Raw genomic sequence first — 24,516 nt, forward strand, 5'->3', positions numbered from 1 at the left:
GAAGATAAAATGACTGAGGAAAAGTTCAAGCTTCCGAGCATATTAAGTTTATTAAGCAGTGTGTGTGAATTGACTAAAAGATTAGGACCAGACCTCCTCAGCTTAGGGCTGGATCCCAGGTAGGGAGTAGACAGAGTTTTATTTATTTAAAACAGTCAAATAAGACCAATTAATTAAAAGAAAGCAATTAACCAGAATCTAAAATATTAGGTAATTTAATTTCTCATTGGAAAAAAGATTAGGGACTTTTCAAATTAGGAAGGATAGAGCAAATGGGTGCAATTTACTGAAATCAGAAAAAGAGGTGTCCCACTCTCTCCAAGTGTTTGTATCCAGTCAAAGGAACATGGAAACAATAACTGATTGACCATACAGAGCCAGTTTTCAGAGAAGACATATGGATTGCTTGAGATGTATTATTGTGAGAAGAAGCCTTCATGTATCAGTCTTTGGGTCTGACTGGGTTTCTGATCAGCCTAATGTAGATCCTTAGTTAAGAGTCTCTAAGCAACAGGTAGGCTGGTTTCAGCTTTGCAGCCACACAGGGATAGGTTCAAACAATACAATAAGGTTTTCCTGAAATTCCATTCAAGTTTTCTCACAAGATGGAAATTGTACAGGGCCAGACAGAGGTTCCCAAACTTATTCAGCCTACCACCCCATTTTCTAAAAAAGAAAAAATTTAGTCAGCACCCACCTGGAAATCTACCCTTTTAGACCCTTTAATGGCTTTTTAAAAAATTTGCGTCATTTCAAAAAATATATAAAATTTTTAAAATGACACATCTTGAATTTAATAAATTTTTTTTCGGAGGGGTTAGGCAGGGCAATTGGGTTTAAGTGACTTGCCCAAGGTCACACGGCTATTAAGTAGAGTGTCTTGAGGCCGTATTTGAACTCGGGTCCTTCTGACTCCAGGGTGGATGTTGTATTCACTGTACCACCTAACTGCCCCTGAATTTAATAATTTAATGTAAATTTGTGGGAGGGGTTCCTGCATTGAAATTTTGATGATGCAGTTAGTATTGTATCATGTAACTGTGTAGTACTGTAAACAAGTCATCACACTCACATATTCCTGCCAATGCATGCTGGACTTCCTGACAATGTGCAACAAGCTTGCCTGCCAACACTTGCTTGTTGCCACCTATTGGTGGACTTGACCACTGACAGATTATAACTTGCATTTTGTGTGTTTATTTGGAAAATAATGTAATCACTATGACTTTAACTCTGTTACACAACAGGTGAAACATGTACAAATGGTTTTTCAAAATTTTCTTCTCTTTCCTTATGTTTCTACTGCCCCCTCATTTTTATTCAACATCCCCCAACTGCACCTGAGGCTATTTTGAGGGTTCCCCCCATCGTTCCAGTGCTCCCTGGTGGTGATATTGCTCACTTTGAGAACCTCTGGAACTGAGCCACCTCCAGAATGGAGTCAGTGTAGTTACTGTGTTCCCACTACCACTTGCTATTCCAATTCCCTCAGAAGACATAGAGAAATAGTACTTGAAGGAACTGCTCTGTCTTGGTACTTTTTGAAATTTCAGAGGCTTCTGCAGCCACTGTTTTCAGGGCTTTAAAATACTGCACAAAATGAAATGTATCACAGTAGAAGAAACTAGAAAAAACTTCAAAGCAGAGAGTGTAGTCACATCAGCTACTGCTCTTCAGATGAAGGCAGAAGAGGGGATCTGAAGCATACTTTGGGAAACTACCATTATGCATATCCATTTTCTACAGTGATTTTATGAATTCCACTGGTTAAAAGTTTTTCATTTATTTTATAGGATCATAGGCTTTAGAGTTGAAAGAGACATAGAGATCATCTTGTCCCATTGGAGCTGGAAGCCAGATCCTCTGATTACAGATCCTATGTTCTTTCCACTATATCATGATGTTGAATTTGTTAAGTGAGTTTGTTACATAAGAAACATCTGAGAATCACTAATTTTCGTTCCCTTTCTTCTTTTCTTTAGTGGACCTGTGTCTATGAATTTCAAGAAGGGGCTCCAGTACGACCTGTCTCACCTCGTTGTTCTCTAAGATTGACTCATTATATTGAGGAAGCTAATGTAGGCAGGGGTTACATCAAAGAACTTTGTTTCAGCCCTGATGGTCGAATGATTTCTTCCCCACATGGCTATGGGATCCGCTTGTTGGGATTTGACACCCAGTGCAATGAACTTGTTGACTGCTTACCCCAAGAAGCTAGTCCCTTGCAGGAGATTCGTTCTCTCTACTCTCACAATGATGTGGTTCTGACAACCAAGTTCTCTCCCACACATTGTCAGATTGCCTCAGGGTGCCTTAGTGGACGGGTTTCTTTGTATCAGCCAAAGTTTTAGGCACAACTGACATCAAAAAAAGGAACTCTTCTGGTGTTTGACTTTTAAATTACTTCAGTTTAGGTGAAGTACTTTCTTTATAGATCTTGTGAGCGTGGTTCAAGATCCTCATTCCTAGGGGTCCACGAACATCCTAACAATGACATAGGAGTACTCAGTCTAGCACTGGATGTTTGATATACTGCATCTCTAAATCCGACTCTATGCATTGTCTTTCCTCTTCAGCATTCCTCTGCTCCTGCTGATCCTGTGCCATTGTTCCTCTGGTTGTGTTGCACAGTAGCTCTTGTCAGGGTTTTTCTTTGGGTGTGACTCTTTGTAGACACTGGGCAGGATTTTTGGTTGGGGTAGAAGGAAACTGGTCCTAGTACTGAATAAAACCTAGAAGTCTGATGTTGGCATATGGGTTGTTACAAGCAAAATTAGATCTTGTCCATTCATTTGGCCCTTTTAAATTGCCATTATTTCACTACAAGGACTAGATAATGAAAGTGTTCTCATATGTATTAGACTAGATTTTGTCATAAAGACCTTTGAAGTTTATTAAAATTGCTATACTAGTTTTCACAATATGAGGGATTTTTGTTTATTGTAAAATAGTAGAAAAATGTTGTCATGTCTCTGTAATTTGTTTCCTTTGTGTGAAGTTAAATTGCTAGTTTCCTTACTGTGTATACTTGTTTTTATTGACAGCTCTGAGAAGTGAAGAAAGGGATTTTTCTTTTTCTTGTGGTGCAAAAAAGGTTCTGCTGGTGTAGCAGAATGCATTTATTATTGAGTGATGGGAGAAGCATCATTTAGACACTTCTGTCATCTTCTTTGCTGCAATCTATATAGTGTAGTACAAATTGTTATACTACCTGGGGCAAATCAGTGAGTAAAGATGCCCTCTCTTACTCTGCTTTCTTCCCTTATTCCCATTGGGAAAAATTGTGTGTAAGAATACTGAGTTCTTTGAGAACTCTTAATTTGTTCCATTAGTGTTATATTTGTTAGTTGAGAACTCCAGCACTATTTCTAAGCTAATTGTCTAGTTATTATATTATTGATATTGTGACTGTATTGAATGAAATGTAACATAAGAGCACATACTGAATAGGTTTCATATTTAAACCAGGGCTGGAAATCCTTTTCCCTCCCTTTTCCTTTTTCTTTTTTTTATCATGGGCCTGAAAATCATTGGCCTACAAAAGCAACAATCAAGGGCCATACTCAAGAAATGACAATTATTCACAGGTTGCCATGCCAACGCAAACATCCTTCCACCCTCTGTTATTGCTAAGTAACTATCATTGGTACTTGCATGTATTAAAATATTGCTTTCGTAGATCTATATTTGTAGAATACTTGTGAGGAGTTAGATTATAAATTAAGTAGTAGCTCAGGCCTAGCTCTTGGACCACAGATCACATATCCCAGCTTAGGCAGTAAACTTTAAGAACTACAGAAATATTGATATACCAAGTGAAGCCAGTTTCAAAACTTGTTGAGCCAATTGCATTCTAAGAATTTCATTCATAAGGAGAAAAGGGTATTTTTTTTTGTATATTAGTGTTTTAGTAATCAGCATATGTGACATTTCTTAATCAGCCCTCATATCCAATCATTCAAATGTACAAATGTGCCTCATTTTAGCCAGTAGATACATTCCTCACATGTTGGGGAAATTTCTGTCCACTCAATCATTTTCTCACTGATTTGTATTATACAATTGGGAGATGCTTTTCTGTAGAAAAAATGTTGCCACGAAACATAATAAAAACTACTCTTGTGCATGCAGAGAACCTCTTTATGTAATATATTTAGAGAAAAATAATTTTCTGGGGCAAAGGCCCTCAATGCGACTAGTCAAAATAAATGAAAGAAACCGCAAAATGCAATTTATTATATGGAAATTTTAAATACCATACCACAAACTGTTCTCTTGGAGACAGACTCATCTAAGAGAAAGCTGTCAAGTCATGTTCCTTGGCTTTTTACAATTCATTCATTGGCTCCTTTGGTAAAGGTAATTACTGGTTTTTAAGAACTGAAGGTTTTTGAGACAGGAAAGGTTGTTTTTGTCTTAGGGTGGATGGATAGTGGCCATTAGTGACTGTCAAATTTAGTAATCGTTAGAAGTTTGTTATGGAAAATAACTTTCTGCACTAGTGGGGTATCAGGTACCCCATTAAAGGCACTTCTGTTTTATTTCCTTGAGTGTGAATTGCATATGTAGCAGATTAAATCTTCTTTAATTGGAACACAATTTCCTAACAAAAATGCCTCAAGGAATAAGTAGATGTTATATAATGAAAAATGGCGTGGAGATAAATCCCAAATGAAAAATTAAAATTTTAAGAACTGCTTAGACTCTGTAGATCCTAAATTTTGTTAATAATGTTCTGTAATGACTGCACAGTAACCAGCATGTATTAAGTAGAAAAAGAAAATAGCATAAGGAGTGTTGTACTTTACCTGAAGCATTGAACCTTTTTTATTTCTATAATTTCTATTTCAAGTTTTTTTCAAATTAGTTACATCTTATAGTAATAAAAATTCAATCTGTTATTTTATGTTAAATCTAGTCATTTTTATTCATAATAGGTTGTAAAACTTGAAGGCATATTGAGCAGTATCCTACTTTAAAGAGTTCCTAGTCTCCATCAGCTTACTTAGTCATGGCATATTGTACAGTCTATTAAGAGAACAGAACTTTAGATCTTTGTTGGGGTCCTGAGCATAAAATATATATATATATATATATTACTATATTCAGGGGTAGAGGAGTGGATTGCAAATTCAGTTTTAGTGCTTGTTTAAATATATTTAACCTTTAACCTAAGGTGCTAAAGGACTTCTTTGATTTGTACATATCCCTGTTACAAATATTACTTGATAACATTATTACACTATTAGGGGGATAAGCAGAAAACGGCTGTTAAACTCATCATTCATTGGCAGACTTTATTCTGGAAAACATCTTTTTTTTGGCACTTGGTTTTGTCCTCTAGAACAGATAATGAAGAAGGTACAGAAACATTCTAATAGTTGATGACAATCAAATATTTGTGAACTAACAATAAATGATGTGTAAAATGTACATTAACCCATCATTTGGTATATCATTCCAAGACTGAATTATTACATATAAATGAATTATCCATGTAAAGTTTATGCCTTTTTTAAAATCACTTTTGATTGAAAATTTCCAAAACTTACACTTAAAGGATCATTATGAATGTCAGTTAAGGTACAGTGATGTTCCCAGATGTGTAGGGCCATTAGTTAGCCACTACAATAAATGGCCATAGATTCAGACCATGGTTTTTTTAGTTGTCTTTTCTAACTGTCACTGTTTCCTTTTAGCACTAAAACCCTGTGTCCTGCCTTTAAACCAGCATGAGCCAAAAGACATCTAAGCTCACATTGTAAAAGCAGCTACAGAATTACAGATGGGCTCTATACATGATCTTCACCTTCAACACATGCACTAAACTAGATAGTCTCTATTTTGATCAGAAGACATTTGCTCCCAATTTTTCATGGTTCTTAGTAATGAATAGCTGAGGTTTTGGGAAAGGTCCAGATCTGACTCATTTTCTCTAGCATCCACCTAAAATTCCACACATTCAAGAATCAAGACTAAACACGTTCCAAAATAAAAATTATAAAACAAGAATCACCAGGTCCTGGATGTGGAGCCAGACAAGCTGGGCTTGAATCTCGGCTCTTGTTGCTTACTACCCATCACCCTGGGCAAGTCAATCTCTGGTCCCCAGGTTCTCCATATCTTTATGAGAAGATAAAGGTGCTGGACAAGACAGTCCCTTCCAAGTCTTAAATCTATGATAAACTGGCTCAGTAGTTCTATAGACATATTTCATGATTTTTTTAATATGGAAGAAAATTCAGAAAATACAACTAGGAATTATATGTCTGAGTAGAATAATCTTGAAAACTTACCATATATAATTGCATCATTAAGACAGAAAATTTTAAGCCATTATCTTGCCACCTGTATTTGTAGACTGTTCAGATCCTGCTATGTAAATCTTTGCAGCATGAGCATTAGTGGAAGCTATGCATTTAAATGCCATTGTAGTGCATCGTGCAAATTTGTGACATAATGTGGTTTTCCTCAGATATAAAAATGTTATGAACTTGAATGGTATAAGGCCACCCCACTGCTCAAGAACTACATAAATGAAGACAGTTGGAAAAGTCAATTTCATTTTACCTGTTTGTACAGCGCAGATACAAACGAACTGTAATTTGAAAATTTCATCCATAAGTAAGGGTGTGTGTGTGTAGTCAAAAAGGCAGGCAGAAAAAAATGCTATTTCTAAAGATTCTATAATTGACTTTAATTTTGAAGACAGAAATTGCATTGAAGTTACAAAATTTAATTCCTTTGTGTGTTTATATAAGTATTTATCCACCTATTTATTTATTTATTTATTTATTTGTTTGTCCCGGACAGGTTCAACCCTCCTTAGGCAGCCTGTGGCCCCCTTACTCCAGGGAGCCAGACTTAGTATGGATCATAGTTTAGTCTAATTTACTCCTACAGATTATGCTTACTGATAATTTTCTTATTCAGTTTGTTATGATTCCCAGTGCTTTACGATTTAAACCCCCCCCCCCAACCCTTAATCTGATGTCAGGTCCTGTAAACTAACAATACAAAGCATAGCACATACTAGTAAACCTCTACTGAAACTTGTAGTTTGTAAGAATTTTATTAGAAAAATCTATTTTGGTCATTTTAAAAAATTGCACTTAAGGTTTTAATTAACAGATTTTTATATGGAATTAATCTTTATTACAAGTATGGAAAACATGGCATTTATAGTAGAAGTCAGGAAGCAGCTGGAAGGTAAGGCCTAGGACCCTTCTTGCCTGGTATACTTTACTGGTATATATTTTGACTTGGGATGGCATGTTCTGAGCTTGGTAAATCAACACCTTATTCTTCAGTGGATTCTGATATGTTCATATTCTCAGCATGGAAGAAAAAGGCAACTGAATATTTGGTTAAATTCTACCTCATAACATTGTGCTCTACCTCATTCTTAATTGAAAGAGTATTATTATGAAGCATGGCTTTTCACTTTAAATAATCAGGTGTACATTTTTAGCCCAGAAGAAACCAGTAGGCTATTGAGAGTAACACAGGCAATGGTTTATTTTGTTTCGTGGTGTATAAATGTGTGATGTGTTCTAGGAGATGTTTTATATTAAGATGAATTGTATTCTGATTTTCTGACTACTTACAAGTTTATTTGCCATAAATCATTCCTTCCTTTTTCCAGTAATTCACATTTCCCTAGCACTTGAAGGCTTACAAAAAACCTTCTCAGAAACTTGTGAGCTGGGTGGTCTAAGAATTATTTCCATATTAGAGAGAAAGAGACAGGTCCAAAAAGGATAAGGAATTTGCTTAGGTTCACACTAGTGTCACAGACAAGTACAGTTTTCTAACTCATTAAAAAAAGTTGTGGCTATGTTTGTTTATGCTCTAATGTGAAGTAATCTTTTTATTTTCAGCTAACAATTGATTTGACTAGGGTTTTGTCACCACATTACAAAAAAAGTTTGGAACTTCATTGTAAGGTGTGGTTAAGGAAAAGTTAAGCAAAGTTGTTTGCTCTAAGACCTTATTTTTCACCAGATTTTTCTGGGGGGTGTGGTGTCAATTCTGAGGATTAAAAAATGGTTAATGGAGTGCAAGTTCATGTGCTTATAACACTATTATTTATTTGACTTCAAAAGAAAGAGGAGTCGAATATCTGTCTAGTTTTAAGTCTCTCTCTGTATCTATGCCAAGAATAACTTGACACATTTCAACAATAAAGGGAATTGACACCATCAATTAAAATATTAATTCACTGAAGTGGCCATAAAAATTAGGTGAGCAAGGCTGAAAATGACATCTCTACAAATGATTTGAGAAATTGGTACTGGTTTGGGCATATCTAACTTTTAGAGGAAAATGATCTCTCTGTTTCTTGTTGCTACTCTGATACAAAGAACTGGGATAGCATTTCTGGTATTAATTTTAACATGAGTACCATTAAGTTATTGAATAGTTTAACCAAGTTGTTATGGCTGTCACTTAAAATCCTAAAGTACTGCTACCACAAAAAATGATTTTGAAACTGACTAATTTTTTTTTTAAAGCAATTGGGATTAAGTAACTTGCCCAAGGTTACATGGCCAGTTATTTCTGGGTGTGGTGCTAAGTATCAGAGCCCGGATTCAATCCCAGGTCATCCCGACTCGGGCCTGTGCTCTTACTCACTGCGCCACCTGGCCGCCCCAAAACTGACTAATCTTAAAGTAGTTTGAATCATACTTTTCATTTTAAAGAAAAATGGAAAAAATTAAAATTACATCAGAGCAATAAAGAAAAAAAAGCCTTAGAACATTCCTTCATAAAATGCAGTTAGCTCACCAAAATTATTCTCTACTAAATCAGTTTTTACTGGGGAGGAGGTAGACAAGATAATCATAGATATGCTAAAAAAAAAAAAATGGTTCTGCAGATTACATAGAACAGTGGGGGGGGGGAGCATCAGATTTATTCTCAGTTCATTGTATTTGTTCCTAAGCAATTTGAAGACAAGGATTTCACTACATTTTTTAAAAGCTGAAATTTAATTTTCAGAAGGATCCAATTAATCTGGATTTCATTAGCATAGCTTTTCGTAGACATTGCTAGCCTGATGGGCTGAGATGTCTCTTCCTAGGCAGCTTCAAAGTCATAAATAAGCTTCCTGATCACATCCAAAAACCCTCTGAACAAAGGGAAAAAGTTAGGCAGACCTTTCAACATTGTGACCTACCCCCAAACTTTGGCGAATCTCTTTTCTTCTCAGATCTGAGGGAAGTTTGTAGTCAGCTTCCCTGAAATAGGAATCTGCAGTTTTGGGATGAATAGTATTATTTGACAAGATCTGTGAAATTAGCAAGATATAATTAACCAGTTAGCTACATTAAATTGGATCCAGGGAACACAACCTCCTTCCCTGGGAAATCAGTGCTTGAAAACCTGAGCATATCCACTGCGCTGGTTCCTTGCATTAAATATCTGTGCTAGTTCTCAAATCTCATAACAAATGAGTTCATCAACTTATATGTCAAACTAAGTTTATTAGTTCATTTAATATATTAGCTTAATTATTTTCTGCATTCTATAGCACAGGGAAGATACAGGATCATCTTTCTCACAAGAAATGCCAAGTAGTGAAACAGAACATCTGAAGAGCCTTTCATCACTGGAAAGAACCTAGAGAGATGCTATTCTTCAAACTAAGATTTAAAAATTAATATCTCTATAGCATTGCTTAGAGGCTGAATGACTTAAAATAAGAATGCTTACTTTTTAAGAATACTCTCCCCTCGTTTGAATCAGAAGAGACATTGCAACAACCCAAGAAGGAATCTTTTTAAAATATCCCAGTTGAGTAGGCATTGGCCTGACTGCAGGCTTCCAGTGATGGAAAACACTTTCCTAAAGTAGACTGGCTTAGTAGAATTTGGCTTGAATTCTTCAAACTCTTCCTGGTTGCTCCTCTACATAAGACTGCCTTCTGGGACCAAACAAATTTATTCCCTTTTCCACATGGCATTCCTTTCATATATTTGAAACTATTGGCTCTGACCCTCTTCCCCCGGCTTCTCTTTCCCATATTAAAAAACATTTCCAGTAACAATCTCCCGTGAGTATCATTGACAGTTCTCTCACTATCCTGATTTCTCTCCTTTGGATACGCCAGATTGTCAGTGTCCTAAAATTTGGTGTATAGACCTAAACACTGAAGGTATGGACTTGCCAGAGCATGAAGACAGGATGATCATCTCCCTTACTCTGGGTACCTTATTCTTATTAACTCAATTTGATTGTACTAGGTTTTTGTTTAGGCTTCCGCATCATACTACTTTTTCAAACCAGGCTTGCAGTAAAGTCTCTACTTTTTTCACACAAACTGGTTATCTAGCCTCACATTCCCCAAGTTATGCAGATGATAAAAAATCGAGTGTAGCACTTCACAGTTACTTGGGTAGATCTATGATCTCATCAGTGTGGGTACTCCCTTACAACAATGCAAACCCCAAACTTATCCATGCCTGCATATTCTAGGGGACTGGCCTATTTTTTCCCCACGGATCTTCAGCTTGACAATGTCATCTGTTGTCTTTGTTCTTGCTACATGACAGGCCTATTTTTTTCTAGCTGTATATTTGTCCAGTGACATCTCTTACATCCCTACCCACAATTCATTTGTTAATATGTTTCTGTTTGCTTATGCTCACTGTGTCCCTCTTTACCCTTTCAGGGATCCCCAACTTCTAATTCTTCAGAAATCAGTTCACACAATATCACCGGGAGAATACTGTTTTTAAGAATGGGCCTTTGTTTCAGCAATTAGCCTGGGGTCATTGAAAAAAGCATCTTGCATTTCTCAAATACAGTCTAACTTTATTTGCTCTTCTTGTTTAACTACAGACCGAGCTCACGTTCTATTTGTAGTGTCTGTCCAAGAACTGACCAGTTCTCTGTCCTATCCATTCATCTGTATAATCATTCTTGATAGTTGGTTTTTCCTTGCCTTTAAAAAAGTGGCATTTTCTTGTACTGAATCAAATGCTTTTTATAATCAATAAACAGTAAGCACAATGAGCTCATTGTATTCTTTGCACCTTTGAATCTTGTGCCTATAAAGATGGGACATTAGATAAAATAATTTCCCACAGTCTTCCTGTTCCTTTCTCAAATCTTAAGAATGCTGTCAATATGTGTGCAGATTATCCTCATATAATTTTTGTAGAGATGGAAAATGGGTATGTGGGTAATTACTGACATTGTTTTTTTAATCACCTTTAACATCCTAGCATTTATAGGTTTAAACTTTTGAGGTTCGTAAAAAGCTTTAATAATGTCATTTGATCCTCCTAATGACTCCCATTTTACAGATGAGGAAACTGAGGCAGACAAGTGGTTTGCCAAAGGTCTTGTATCTAAGGCTAAATTTGAACTGAGGTCTTCCCGATGCCGGGCCCAGAATATTCCAACACCTAGATGCCTTTGGTCAGGACAAATATTTTTTCCAAGACATTTTCATGAATCTTGAGGCTTGACAACACCTTCAAATTTGCTTTAAGCACAGACCTCACTGTAAATTTAGTCTAGCTGATCACTCTCCTTGTTTTCTTCTTTGTCATTTCCAATTTGTTTGTCCCTATTTAAGTTTCACATTACTTTCACATCCCATGTGGTCACCTTTTAAATCCTTAGTGTGTCATTAAAAGCACTCTAATTTTTTGTGTAAATCTGATAAGAGTGCCTTCAGGCAGCTGGGTGGTACAGTCCACTCCATCTTGTCCACTTTTCTGCCTACCTTTGGTCAGATACGAGTCTGAGGGATTGGCACAGGAGGTAGGTATAAAAGAACCTAAGAAAAATAAAATACCTGTAAATTCTCCTTCTGGCTTCAGAATACTTCTAAAATTAAGTAAGTCAGCTTACATTTTACAGCATAAAGGTCAGTTCATTTTTTTTTTTACAGAGACTAGATAAGATCCCATTGTGAGCACTAGGTTAGCCAGATTTCCTAAGGAACTTTGGTTACAATCTGCCAATAAGGGTCAAATATGAAATGATAATATTACAAATAAATAATTTTCTTGGGCATGTATAGAAAACTGTTTACTAATCAGATTTATCTGAAAATTTTTTTATTGATTCTAAAACTTTTGTTGGACCAAATGCACTGTGGCCTGCTGGGAATGTATGGAAGCACTTTTTCAACTGGGATATCTTTCATATCCCATCCATGATCAGAGGATTCTCCTTCATGCCTGGGAAAATAACTGCACACCAGTCTTTGGCTGCCCTATTTCTTTGATTAGTCTTTATGACTGCTAAGGGCTAGAATAGCATTTTATCAATAGATGCCACTGTCTAACAGGTGATACCTTCCCATCCTGAAAAAAAGGCAAAATTTAAGGTTTTTCATTACATAAAATAATTTCCTTTATTCTCTAAATTATTAGTTAAAACAAAGAATTCCTTAAAACAAGGAATAATTTGTTTTTAAAAGTATTCCACTATGTAGAAATAATTTATGTGGTAACTTCAAATGTTAGCATTTAACTCTGAACAATACTCACAAAAGACTGCTAGTTTATGAGATACCTTTTCATTTGTAGCATAAGACTGAGCTGCACTGATGATATTAACTGTTATAAAGCAATTTTTAAAGAAATGTTTGCTAGATTTTCATCCTTTATGCAAGGATTTCATATTCTCTGGTTCAACCAGTACACTACATTTAGTAAACTATCATCTACAAATATGAAATGATAATATTACAAGTAATTTTCTTGGGCATGTGTGGAAAACTGTTTACTGATCAGACTGATTAAAAGAAATCCTTTTATACTGACTTCCCACTGCAAAATTAGATATATTTATCTAATTTATATTCATATTGGATTTTATGCCTATATTCACACACAGTATTAAAACATTCAAATGGTAAGGACAGGACATTTAGCACTCTACATCCATTACATCATTCCTATAAAGAAGCCAGTAAGTAGTCTATACAGAACATAGCAAAACAGAACTTGGTTGACATCTGCTATTAGCTGGTCAGGCTTATTACAACATTAAAAACTTGTTAACTTTACTCATCTGAGAGCTCCTTGGGTGCTTCCTTACAGCTGACATCTAATTTATCCATGATTAAAATAAACCTGGTTATATGGTTTCCCAGATGTACAAACTGTAGAATGCTGAAGTGACGGTTAAACAATGGAGCAGTCAAAAAGGATCAAAAAGAGAGACAACTCAAAAAAGCGTAATGGTTGAAGGCTATGATGTAGGCTTGAATAACGGTATACACCTAAATCAACAACAAGACCTTTATCACAGCACAGATTAAAATAATGATGACTCAGCCCTCAAAAAAAGATTAATTCCATCTAGTATCTGTAGATAACCACGTAATACATTCCAATAATTTAGAACATTTTAGTGCTTACAGCAGTAAGCTTCAGGTATGTGGAAATAAACTTAAGGAACGATTCTCTGATGCTTGATAGAGGAATTATTACTATGTTTAAAGGTCTTCATTTTGACATAGTGTACCAAAAAAATGTAAAAGGAAGCAACATGACCAACTAAGGAATAGCATGGAAATAGGGAATGGAATGGAGAGTATTTCAGCTAAAGCAATGAATAAATACGTGATGATAAAAGTTGATTTAGATTAAGACGCCCAAATGAAATGCAAAAGATCTGCAACCTCCATGTAACTGAAAATAATCTAAAAGTTTTATATAATTGTCAGTTGACCCAGAAAAAAAAAATGGGTCAAAGAATAATGCACCAAAATACAGGAGACCAAAGACTGATTTAAATATATTATACCAAATGTTAACAAAGAAAAATTAGACATTTTAAAAGGCTTCAATTCTAAATTCATAAAATCACTAAATTCAATAGATCAAATGAAAAGTTTTAATGCAATGCATAAGAAAATAGGGAGTCCTATTTGCCAAGTATTCAATTTGGAGTACTTTAAATAAGCAAAGGGCAGAATTTTAAAACAAGATAATTTAATCTTTTAAGATTAGAGAAAAATTCCAAGTTCCTAAAATATATATATAACACTTCTCTCTTCATCAGAAAACAAATGGAGATACCTTTTATTAAAGTTAAAACGCAAAACTGGATCCAAGTGCTTTCTCCATTCTGTTTTACTTCATGGCTGAGGATCACAGTACATAATTTCACCTCTACTGGATCTCCTTTTTAAACATGATTGGTTTACCACGAAGCCCAGTTTTATTAATATACCCTTTCTTTTTCTTACACACCTTTCTACTATGCTGTACTCTAATGTAAGTATTACTATAGTAATCTAAACTTAGGAATTTCAGTTCTCCAACCACAAGATCCCATTTTACAGCACTGTTCACAATATATATGTTACATGGTCTGTACAAGCCTTAGCTAAGATGAATGCTGAGTAACAAGAAAAGCCCATTTTTCTTGCTACCTGTAAATAAAATGAGTAGAGATTCAACAGAAGTTGTTAACATACAAAGGCTGTGTTTTACTATATTGAGGGCACACAGAAACTCTTAGGACATATACAAAACCATAATGTCTTCCTGGAAGCATTAGAAACTAAGTAGCACAATTAAAGGCAAAACCCCCGTGTTCACAAGTAGACAATGGGGTGACACAAAGACCACTTTCAAAGCTTTTCAGATGAAGTTATTCAATCAACATTTACCTTCTCAAAAGTCTTACAGCAAACCAGTTATACTGAAGCTGAAAATTCAGTGACTAACACTTCTTGCCTAGCCTACTATTACTCTTTTAAAGTCCAGAACAAAAATGATCCATACAGGTATCATTTAATCTTTTGTTAAATTTAAGATGTCTAGTGTGATACAAAATCATCTTCATTTATATATGTGCATTCTGGCTTTCACATGCTGTTAGAAAAGTAACAAGGAAATCCAAAACAGCATCAGAGTTAGGAGCATTAAAAAATAGTGCTTCTTGAGCCAACTTGTTTATTTAAAAAACAAAACAAAACTAAACACATTTTTAGTAGGGAAAACTAGGCATTATCCCCAACTTCTAATTTCATTTCTACTCTACAAAAGTGCATAAGAACACAACTTCTACCAACTGGAGTGTAAAGATAGGAGTAGGCCAAGATGGAATAAAGATAATAGTCAATTCAGTAGACCAATGTACAATGGAGGAAGAAATAATTTACACTGCATGCATACATAAGTGAGTATTTGGGAATATTTCCAACAGTTTTGTCTGAAAACATGACCAAAGTCAAGGCTCCTACCTCATAATATATTTTTTAAAAATTTAAACTCTGAGAAGTTCCACTCCATTTGCTCAAATAATCTTCCATTTATTAAACTTTAGGCTGCCACACACACATTTGGTGATTTGAAATGCTAACATTTAACCCTGAGTAGTGTTAATCAATATCCTCAACACCAGTTTTTAAGATACCTTTTCATTTCCAGCATAACAAAATGGGGCTGGTTTAAGGCTGTTAATGCTGTTATATAAAGCAATTTTTAAAAACGGTGTTTGCTAGATTCTCATCTCGTATAGTTGAAGATGTCAAATTCACTAGCTCAGTCAGTCATAGACTGCATTTATAAGTATGTATTCTTTCTGGACTTTTGACTAATTAATCCCATGCAACGCTTAATAAACGCCACTTGTCAAAGCCTTGATTTTAAGCACAGATTCTCACAGATTGTTGAAAAGTCACTGATGTTGGCATGTAAGATATCTGAAACCAACCTATTTTTGTTAAATAGCAGCTTTTATAAGTAAAATAATTTTTTCAAGATATTTCTGTTCATAAAATTCTAATTTGTCAGTCATTTCAATCACATTATTTATCTGAAAAAGACAAGTTTAAATTCTATTTCTTTAGTAAATGATATTTCCAACTTGTTTAGCTACTAGCTGTCGAGATATCTAGTTATTGTCAACCACTAAAATTCCAAAGTCTTACCCAGGAGCTTAAGACTTTGTTGAATTTTATAGTTTATGAAGATAATCTGAAATTTGGGTCCCAACACATTTAATAAGTGAATGCAAAAATCAGCTAATCTAAAAAAAAGCAAGAGTTGAGGTTTTTTCCTTATGTTTAGAAACCAGAACTTTTTGCCAAGCCAGGACACATAGCAGAGGTGGAGATGAAGTGACAACTCACTAAAGCTGATTTTTAAGGGAGGAGGGGGAATTTCAAGTTACCTGACAATGCAAGGGAACAAAACGCCTTTGTTGATGAAAAATGGAATGAAAATTTGTTTCAAAGGACAAAATAACAGATTCAAGTTACCTCATTTTTGTGATGTGATTTAACTTTAAACAGGAATAATCAACATCTAAAGTTATTCAAGAAGGGTTCAACATAAATCTTGGACCAACTAAATAAGAGAATTACATCTAGGAAAACTGGAGCTCATAATTGTTAAAGTTCTGAGTTTTTCAGAACAGAAAGTTATTTTGTGAATAAAAGTTGCTCAGTTCCATCACCACAAATAAAATCCTATGTGACTTAAGAGCATAAGAGCAACACAGTTTTGGTAGCTGTGCACATTTGGCTTTACAGTGAAGGTATAGGCAGTTTTTCATGAAAAGCCCATACCTAATAGAGCTGCTTCTCTTCTCTATTTTGCTTTCCTCTCTGACTTAAATTCTGAAACCTCACAAAACTAAAGACCCTTTTCTACAACTTCAGAGAGCAAATGAGAGTAAAGCACAAAAAGCCTGAGAAATCTCAGGACACTAGGGCTCTCTTCTCCAGCTGTTCATGACAGCTTAAGTTTTAATATAGATGGTTCAAAGTATTTTTTTAAAAAAATCATTTTTTGGACTTTGAACCTTTCCATCAACACTGATGGTAACTAATGATAACAAAAGTCTAGACCTAGCAAGTACTGATAAAAATAATTTTAACTTTCCTACCTACAAACCTTTATTCTCATTTTTATCCCAAAGAAAAATTATTTTGCTCATATTTCATCTTGCTTAGTTTGATTTATGACACTGTCTAATATTCAGCCTACTAATAACAACCTGGGTATAACTGAAGTCTTTTTGGAAGTTCTACTGAGCTTATATTTGGGACTTATTGATGACATTTTTCATAAAAGCTTTAACATGAACTCATAAGTTGCATTGATTATGCCCCAGGATATGAGGGATCGATGGTAATTCAGATGGGCGCCTCTGAAAAGATGTGTCAATTTCCCATTACGCTCTAGCCAGATTTTTCCAAAAACCTTGGGGAAAGACTGAAATTCCCCACCAATCTGAGACTGCATTCGAGTTTTGACAACATTCACTGGGAAAAACAAGAATCCCAACATGGCACCTAATAGACCTCCACTGATAAAATCATCAATCAAATGAGCGCTACAAGAGTTTGCTTCAGGCAAATATTCCTTGATGGGTCCTCGAAGGCCAAAAAACAGTACATTGCTGAGTCCATTTCGGAAAAGAATGGGTATCAAACCTCGATAATATTCTCCAATTCCATAGGCCCTCAAAGCCTTGAGGGCATGGTAAGTGTTTGTAAATTTATCTTGATGCTTGTTGTCTTGCAGCAATGTCTGTACACGTTCCAAAGGTGTAAGAAGGGCCTCTGTTGCACCAGCCAGAACAGCTGCTGCACTCCGAGTCACAATTTCAGGAGAACTGATATGCTGGTGGAGAATGGAAGAGAAATCTTCATAGAGACCAAACATAAGTGCTAATGTTGTCGTCTTCTGCATTAATGGGGGCAGAATTCCTCTGTACAAATTTCGCAATCCCTCCTTCTGTAGCTGAAGTATTGCACCTCGAGTTTTGAGTCCATACAGCTGTTGCCGAAAAAGGATCTTCTGAATGGGATATGTGATTGCGACGTTGTTAAAGGCTGCACAGCAGCCACAAAGGTAATGCTTAAAATCATTAACAGTGTTAGGTGATATATCCTGCTGTGGAGGGCACAGGATTTTTCGCCTCTTTTCATGAGCTTCTGAATCCATCATATTGAAGAAAGTCTTTCTTCTTCATATGGGGATTTTTATTACCTACAAAAGGATATGGCACGTAAGTAAGCTTGTAAATATGTTCTGATCCACAAATCTTTTCCCAGAATTCAAAATATTTCCTAAATTTGTAACTATAGTCAATTTGCTCCCTTAGTCTATCACCATGTTCTAATATATGAAATAAATTATTATAGTGAAAAACACAGTGCCTACAACTAGAGTATATCACATCAGCCTCCCTTGCCCCACAGAGAAGTTTTACAAATTTAGATTAAAATCTCAAAAGATAGCTCTATCTTAATCTAAAGATAAGAATATGAGATATAATTCTGGGAACTAAATCAAACTCATGAAATTTGCTTTTCATTTCATAAATATCCTAATAATTTATCTTAATAGCATTCAACACAAAGAGATGACCAGAGAAGTAGCTTAGGGGAGGGGGAAGTGGTGGCTTTACTAGCTGCTGCTTTTTAAAAAGTACACTTCAAAATATGTTTTTTTCATTCCTACATCCCACCCCCAACATAATTATTCTTTGTGGGTCCTTTTTCTTTCTTTTGTTTATTCTAATCTGCTTTCAAAGAGTAAAAATTTTCACTAGAAGGATGATCCAGCAATATAGAATATAGTGAGATCTGTTCCAACTAGCATCTATTAAGGATGGCTCTGTGAATCACTTTCATTTGGGGACTTATATAATATTCATTAAAGAATACTTAATGGGGCAGCCAGGTGGTGCAGTGAGTAAGAGTGCCAGCCCCAGAGTCAGGAGGACCCAGGATCGGTTCTGGCCTCAGATACTTAACACCCACACAAAATAACTGGCTGTGTAACCTTGGGCAAGTTACTTAACCCCAATTGCTCTAAAAAAAAAAAAAAGAATACTTAAACACTTTAAAAATCATTCTTCCAATTGTAGAATTCTAAATTACAGATCTCAATGGGAGAAAAACCTTAGATTAGACGATTAAAAACTAGATTAAAACCTGAAAAGATACCTCAGAAAAGCTGATCTAAGAGATCACAGTCTAAAGAAATATGAAAAATTTTTGGAACAAAATCAAGCTCATCAAAATTTTCTTTCAATTTCACATTCCAGTTATTCTTTTTAGTAAGCAGTCAGGGCAAAGATGTAACCAAAACATGCTAAAGAATAAAGACTGAATATGCAGGAAGGGCAGTAAAATGAATATTTGGGAAATCACTATCCCAGCTCTGTAATCTTGGACAATAAGTCAATCAACATTTATCAAAAGCCTACTCTGTATCAGGTATTGTGCTAAGTGCTGGGGATACAAAAAGAGGCAGAAATGTCCTGCCCTCAAGGAACTTACAACCGAATGGGGAAGACAACATGCAAATAAATATATACAAAGTAAACTATGTACAGTATAAATGTGTCATTTTTCAGTTGTGTGCAACTTCATGACCTCATTTGCTGTTTTCTTGGCAAAGATACTGGAATGGCTTGCCATTTCCTTCTCCAACTCATTTTACAGATGAGAAACTAAGACAAATAGAGTTAAGTGACTTGCCCAGGGTCACACAGCTAGTACGAATCTGAAGCCAAATTCATGAAAATGAGGCTTCCTGATTCCCAGCCCTGGGATCTCTCCACTGCATCACTTAGTTGCTACAGGATAAACAGTAAATAATTAACAAGAAAGGCACTAAAATTAAAATGGGTTGGGGAAGGCTTCCTGTAACAAGTAGAATTTTAGCTGGGACTTCAAGGAAGCCAGAGAGGTTGGTGATCGGGAGCTGAGGAGGGAGAACATTCCAAGTTTAATCTGTTTTCTCATCTATAAAAGGAAGGGATTCGACTAAATGTTAACCAAGGTCCCAGATGCTAAGATCAAAGGAAAGGAAAGATTCCTGTCTTCCAAGAAATTACAGTAACTAGAGCAATATAATATTCACATGAAAGTCATTGGGAATACTTACAAAACATTCTGAAAGAGTATACAGCAAAATAATATATCAAATATGTAAGTAGAGAGGTTCTTCATAGTAAAAGTTGAGTTACATTGTGTTAGGATAAAGGATGGCTTTCTGGAAGTGAAAAAAAAGGGGACAGAGGAAAGAAGCAAATTTTAGAGACCACTTAAAAATATTAACCGTGTGTCTCAAGGTGAGATCTACAGGAAAGAGCCCCATCAATATTCTCAATATACCATTAGACATAGGGAAACCATAGCTAGATGGAAGGATGGCTCACAGGTTCCCCTAAGAGAGAAAAATAAACTACTTGCTTCCAAATGCATCTATTCTGGAAAATGAAGAGGTAGAAGAATCCTATTAAGAACCTGATCAGATCTTCCAAAATTGGACACTCTAATGTGAAGATGGGCATGAGGAAGGCGGGAGAGGGAAGGCAGTGTTATGTAGACAACTCGTTAGTTTCAATCTTGTATGATTGTACATACTTCTTTTTCTGAGGCAATTAGGGTTAAGTGATTTGTCCAGGGTCACACAGCTACCAAGTATCCTAGGCCGGATTTGAGCTCAGGTCCTCCTAACTCCAGGGTCAGTGCTCTGTCCACTGAGGCACCTAACTGTTCCTGCATATTTTCCTTGAGAGAGAGGGTGTGAAGGTGCTAGACACTGAAAACATCAAATATCACATATAAAATTGACCATCTTAATATACAGGTTGCTAACTTAGGAATTATTTCATAATCATTTTTGTATAATTAAACCATGAACCAGTCAGAGCAACAAAGTCAAAACACAAAAGGTCAATGATTTTGCGTGACTTCAGATTTCATTGAAAAAGTCCTAAAATTATTCTGGGATTCAAAAGCATCTAGAAAACCTCACCATATATACAGAATCCCTCCAATTTGGACTTCATGTTAAACATTTTCAATAGCAAATGTCTTCTGCAACTATAAGTCATCTTATTTTATGCCTCACTTGATACAATCAAAGGAAACCTAAAAAAAGCTAAGTGATTGCACCTATTTAGGAATCTTGTATGACCTTAATATAGGAATGGAAATTTCCTCTACCAGGTATTGTTTTTAAGGGTAATTTTACTGGGTAATTGTTTTACTGGATAATATTTTTCATTTTTCCTTAAAATATTTTTGGTATGATTTGGTAAAAATTTGATTAAAATATTTGAACAGCTGAAAGTCTACTTCTAAATAGAAGATTACTACAAATTACCACAAAAAAGTTTTTATTGATAGTTTTTTACATTGCAAAAATTTCTCCCAGTATCTATCTGGCTTTCCCTCTTGAAGATATCATTCCATATAACAACAAAAAAAAAAATCTTTAGTTTGGTGTTGCAGTAAATAGAGCACCTGTCCTGGAGGCAGGAGGATGTGAGTTCAAATCTGGCCTCAGACACTTAACACTTACTAGCCATGTGACCTTGGGCAAGTCACTGAACCCCAACTGCCTTGCCCTGCCTTCCCCCTCCAAAAAGCAAAAAAAAAAAGGGGGGGGGGGAAATCAGCAAAAACCATCAACACATCAAAAAAGATTGAAAATAGTGCTAGGATTTTTTTCTACAGTTTCCTTTTTTATCTTGCAAATTTTCATAATAAATATTTAAGTTTTTCAATGTTTTGGTGTTTTTCTTCAGTGAAGCAGAGGTTCCATTTTATGGTCCCTGTTCTTTTCTTTTAAATAATTGGAATGTTAGTGGCACTATTAACTGTTTTCTGGGCTACTTTTTTAGTTTGGTGTGCTTGCAATATAGCTATGGCTTCATCAGTCTTAGAATGGAGAGACTTGAGGTGACTCAAGCATATGAAAAGGCTCAAGAGTTGGCAGTACCGTGCCAGGATTTTATTGTCCAGAGTAGGGGCCTGGCCTGAATAAGTAGAAACAGCCATTCACCCCACATCTTCTTTTGCTCTTGAAGAGGGATGGATGCCAACATGGAAGCAGTTAAAGGTTCCTGACTTTGCACATGGATAGCAGGCTGTGCAGCAAGATGCTACTGAGAACTGTGAACATCTGCAGCATATGCAGCTCTGTGGACTATGCAGAGCACATGAGCAGCTGCAGCAGCACCAGCTGGGGGGATGGGGACCCATCATCCCAGGGGATGTGTTTGCAACACTTATGGAAGCTGTGAAGAAGCTGGTCTCGTTGTACTAAATGGTGGCTTGGGTGCTGCTGAGTGGGTAAGGCATGCTCTGGCATGGATGAGGTCTGGCAGCCTGAGCAGAGCAATCTGGCAAGCAAGAGAGCAGGAAGCAAGGTCGGGAGTCTGAGGAAGAGCTGCCATGAAGGAACATGAAGGAGGCTAACAAGGGCTGATTACAGGATTGGGCACAGCTCAGACACTCATCATTTGTTCCTCTTTGCTCTGGCTAAAACTACATACGGTGGCTTAGTGGCAACAGTCCTGCCATTCATTTCTGTGACTGTGGTTTCCTTTGGTGAAAAGAAACATATAAACCCCTAAACCTTTCACCACCACCTTTGCATTAGTCCATATACCACATGGTGAGAACTATTTTCAAAGCCACTATCATCAATACCATCCAGATTTTTCACATACAGGTTAACACCCTGGTATCTGGTGATCCTATTCTGTTTCATTTGTTCAAATTTCTGCTTGAGTTCCATCTGTGTTCTACTTTTTTTTCAAACTCAGCCAACATAAATTTGTTTTCCATTCAGTTCTTTTTCATTCGTTTCATCTACAGCTTTTTGTGCATCTTCATGTCTTTCAAAGCTCATGAAGCCAAAATGTCTGGATTTTCCACTTCCAGTAATCATTACTTTTACATTTAATGCAGGTCCAAACTTGCCAAAGAGCTCCTTAAATCTTTTATCATGCATGTCCTTGACAAAATTTTTGCTGTAAACACTGGTGGACTCTTTAGTTCTAGCTTCAATTTCTGCTTATCTTTCTTTATGGATTTAAACTGACAGAGACTCTGCAACCATTAAGAAGCATTTCATTCATTTTCTCAGTAGTTCTTTTAGCAGCTTCTTGTGTCTCAAAAATATATAAATCCATAGTCCTTTGACCCATTTTCATCCCATATCACCTTGAGAGAGAACATTTCCAAAAAGCAGATTACCATGATTCTTTAGTATCAATGGATCAAAAATTGTTATGACTATATTGCCTATACAACTTTTACATAGTGACCTATCACACTGAGACCACATGATATGCACCAGCATTCCCATAAGGACATTAAAGTTCATTGTGTCTAATGAGCATTCAGTATCTATCAGCTGCTGAAAGTTGACACTGCTTAAGGAGTGGTGGATGATCATGTCCCTGCAGACCCAGATGAAGAGGATGGGCCTGGCCGGGCTGATCCTAAGAGCACTGCCTTGGTCCCCTTATGGTGTAGATCCCCCACATAGATTGAGACCATAGGGTAGTTGGGGGTGCTGGGGTTCATCTTGGTGCCACTAACCAAAAAGTATAGTTTTAAAATTCTTAAGATCATCATATTTGACCAGCAGACACTTATTAAGCCAAGTGAATATACCCCAAAATGGTGATGTGCCATAGTGGTGTAATGGCAATAGGAATTTGAAGATCTTTGCTGCCCCTAATAAGCTGCATGTGCTCACATCTGCCTACCAGATGTGGGCAGTCCCCTCAATATTCTGTCACTGACTTCTTACTTTTTGCTCTATTCTCTCAGTAATGTCATTTACTTCCACAGCTTTGTCACCTCTTGTGCAGATGATTCCTCTCTCTCCAATCCTGTACCACCTCTTCTAAGCTCCAGTCCCACACCACCAACTGTCTGCTAGACATCACCTGAATTCTCACTCAAACAACACACACAAAATGACCTCAGTTGGTTGCCTTGCCCCTTCCCACCACTCAAACTTGATCCCCTCAATTCCTCTCTTTCGATTGACCTGTCTCTTCACCCTTCCTCTTCCTTCAAACCTCCTCAGTTTGGCTGCTTGTTTTCTATAAGATCTCTCGCATCCAGGTACCTATTATAAGTACCTCCTATGTGCTAGGCATTAGGCTAAGAATGTAAAGAAAAAAGTGAAATAAATAGCCCCTAACCTTAAGGAGCTAACAGGAGACAACAAACTATACAAAATGAACATAAAGTATTTTGGGGAGGAAAAGCATTAGCAGCTAGGAGTGGAAGAATAAAGAAGAGTTTCACATATGAGATGGCACTTAAACTGAATTTTCACAGAACCAGGCATTTCAAAAGGTGAGAAGGGAGGGCAGCCAATAGAAAGAGTGTCTGTTGTGTGTGAGGAATGGCAAGTATAATGGGACTAAGAAGACTGAAGGGATAGAAAGGTATCAATCAGACAGTGAAAAACTTTATATGCCAAAGGAATTTCTATTTGACCCTAGGGCAAATAGGGAACCACTGTAGTTTGGGTGGTAGGGTGACATGGGCAGAATTCCATTCCCTCTTTTCCATTCTCAGTGGCCACTGCCTTCAGTATTTCACTGCTTATATTCTCCCCCAAACCTTTATTGAATACTTTTTCCTTCAAGACCAGTTTAATAACACCTCCTCCATAAAGCCCTCTGTCATACCAACACTGGCTAAAAGGTGCTACTTGAAAATATTGTATACTGATTAGTATTTTTCTTCATTAACTGACA

The 24,516-nt window shown here is 36.3% G+C and overlaps 2 protein-coding genes and 1 pseudogene across 3 annotated transcripts in view; 1 reads left to right on the plus strand and 2 right to left on the minus strand.

The window, feature by feature from the left end:
- Nucleotides 1-11,016, plus strand: part of DCAF10 (DDB1 and CUL4 associated factor 10) — a 56,275-nt gene extending 45,259 nt beyond the window's left edge. Inside the window, exon 7 of one of the 2 annotated variants that reach the window (XM_069085288.1) lies at nt 1,983-11,016. In XM_069085288.1, the coding sequence (XP_068941389.1) occupies nt 1,983-2,351 (369 nt within the window). In that variant the 3' untranslated portion in view covers nt 2,352-11,016. The remainder of the gene's footprint in view (nt 1-1,982) is intronic. The other variant, XM_069085289.1, reaches the window with a different exon arrangement.
- Nucleotides 11,017-13,837: 2,821 nt separating this feature from the next.
- SLC25A51 (solute carrier family 25 member 51) overlaps nt 13,838-24,516 on the minus strand; it is a 16,433-nt gene continuing 5,754 nt past the window's right edge. The window contains exon 2 of the mRNA XM_069085290.1: nt 13,838-17,975. Within this exon, the coding sequence (XP_068941391.1) occupies nt 17,046-17,933 (888 nt within the window). The 5' untranslated portion in view covers nt 17,934-17,975 and the 3' untranslated portion in view covers nt 13,838-17,045. The remainder of the gene's footprint in view (nt 17,976-24,516) is intronic.
- Nucleotides 17,985-24,510, minus strand: LOC138158930 (polyadenylate-binding protein 1 pseudogene; annotated as a pseudogene).

Source organism: Petaurus breviceps, unplaced genomic scaffold (assembly GCF_028583685.1).
Source record: "Petaurus breviceps papuanus isolate PSGF00001 unplaced genomic scaffold, PetGlider_PUasm1.0 175, whole genome shotgun sequence".
NCBI classification, from domain to species: Eukaryota; Metazoa; Chordata; class Mammalia; order Diprotodontia; family Petauridae; genus Petaurus; species Petaurus breviceps.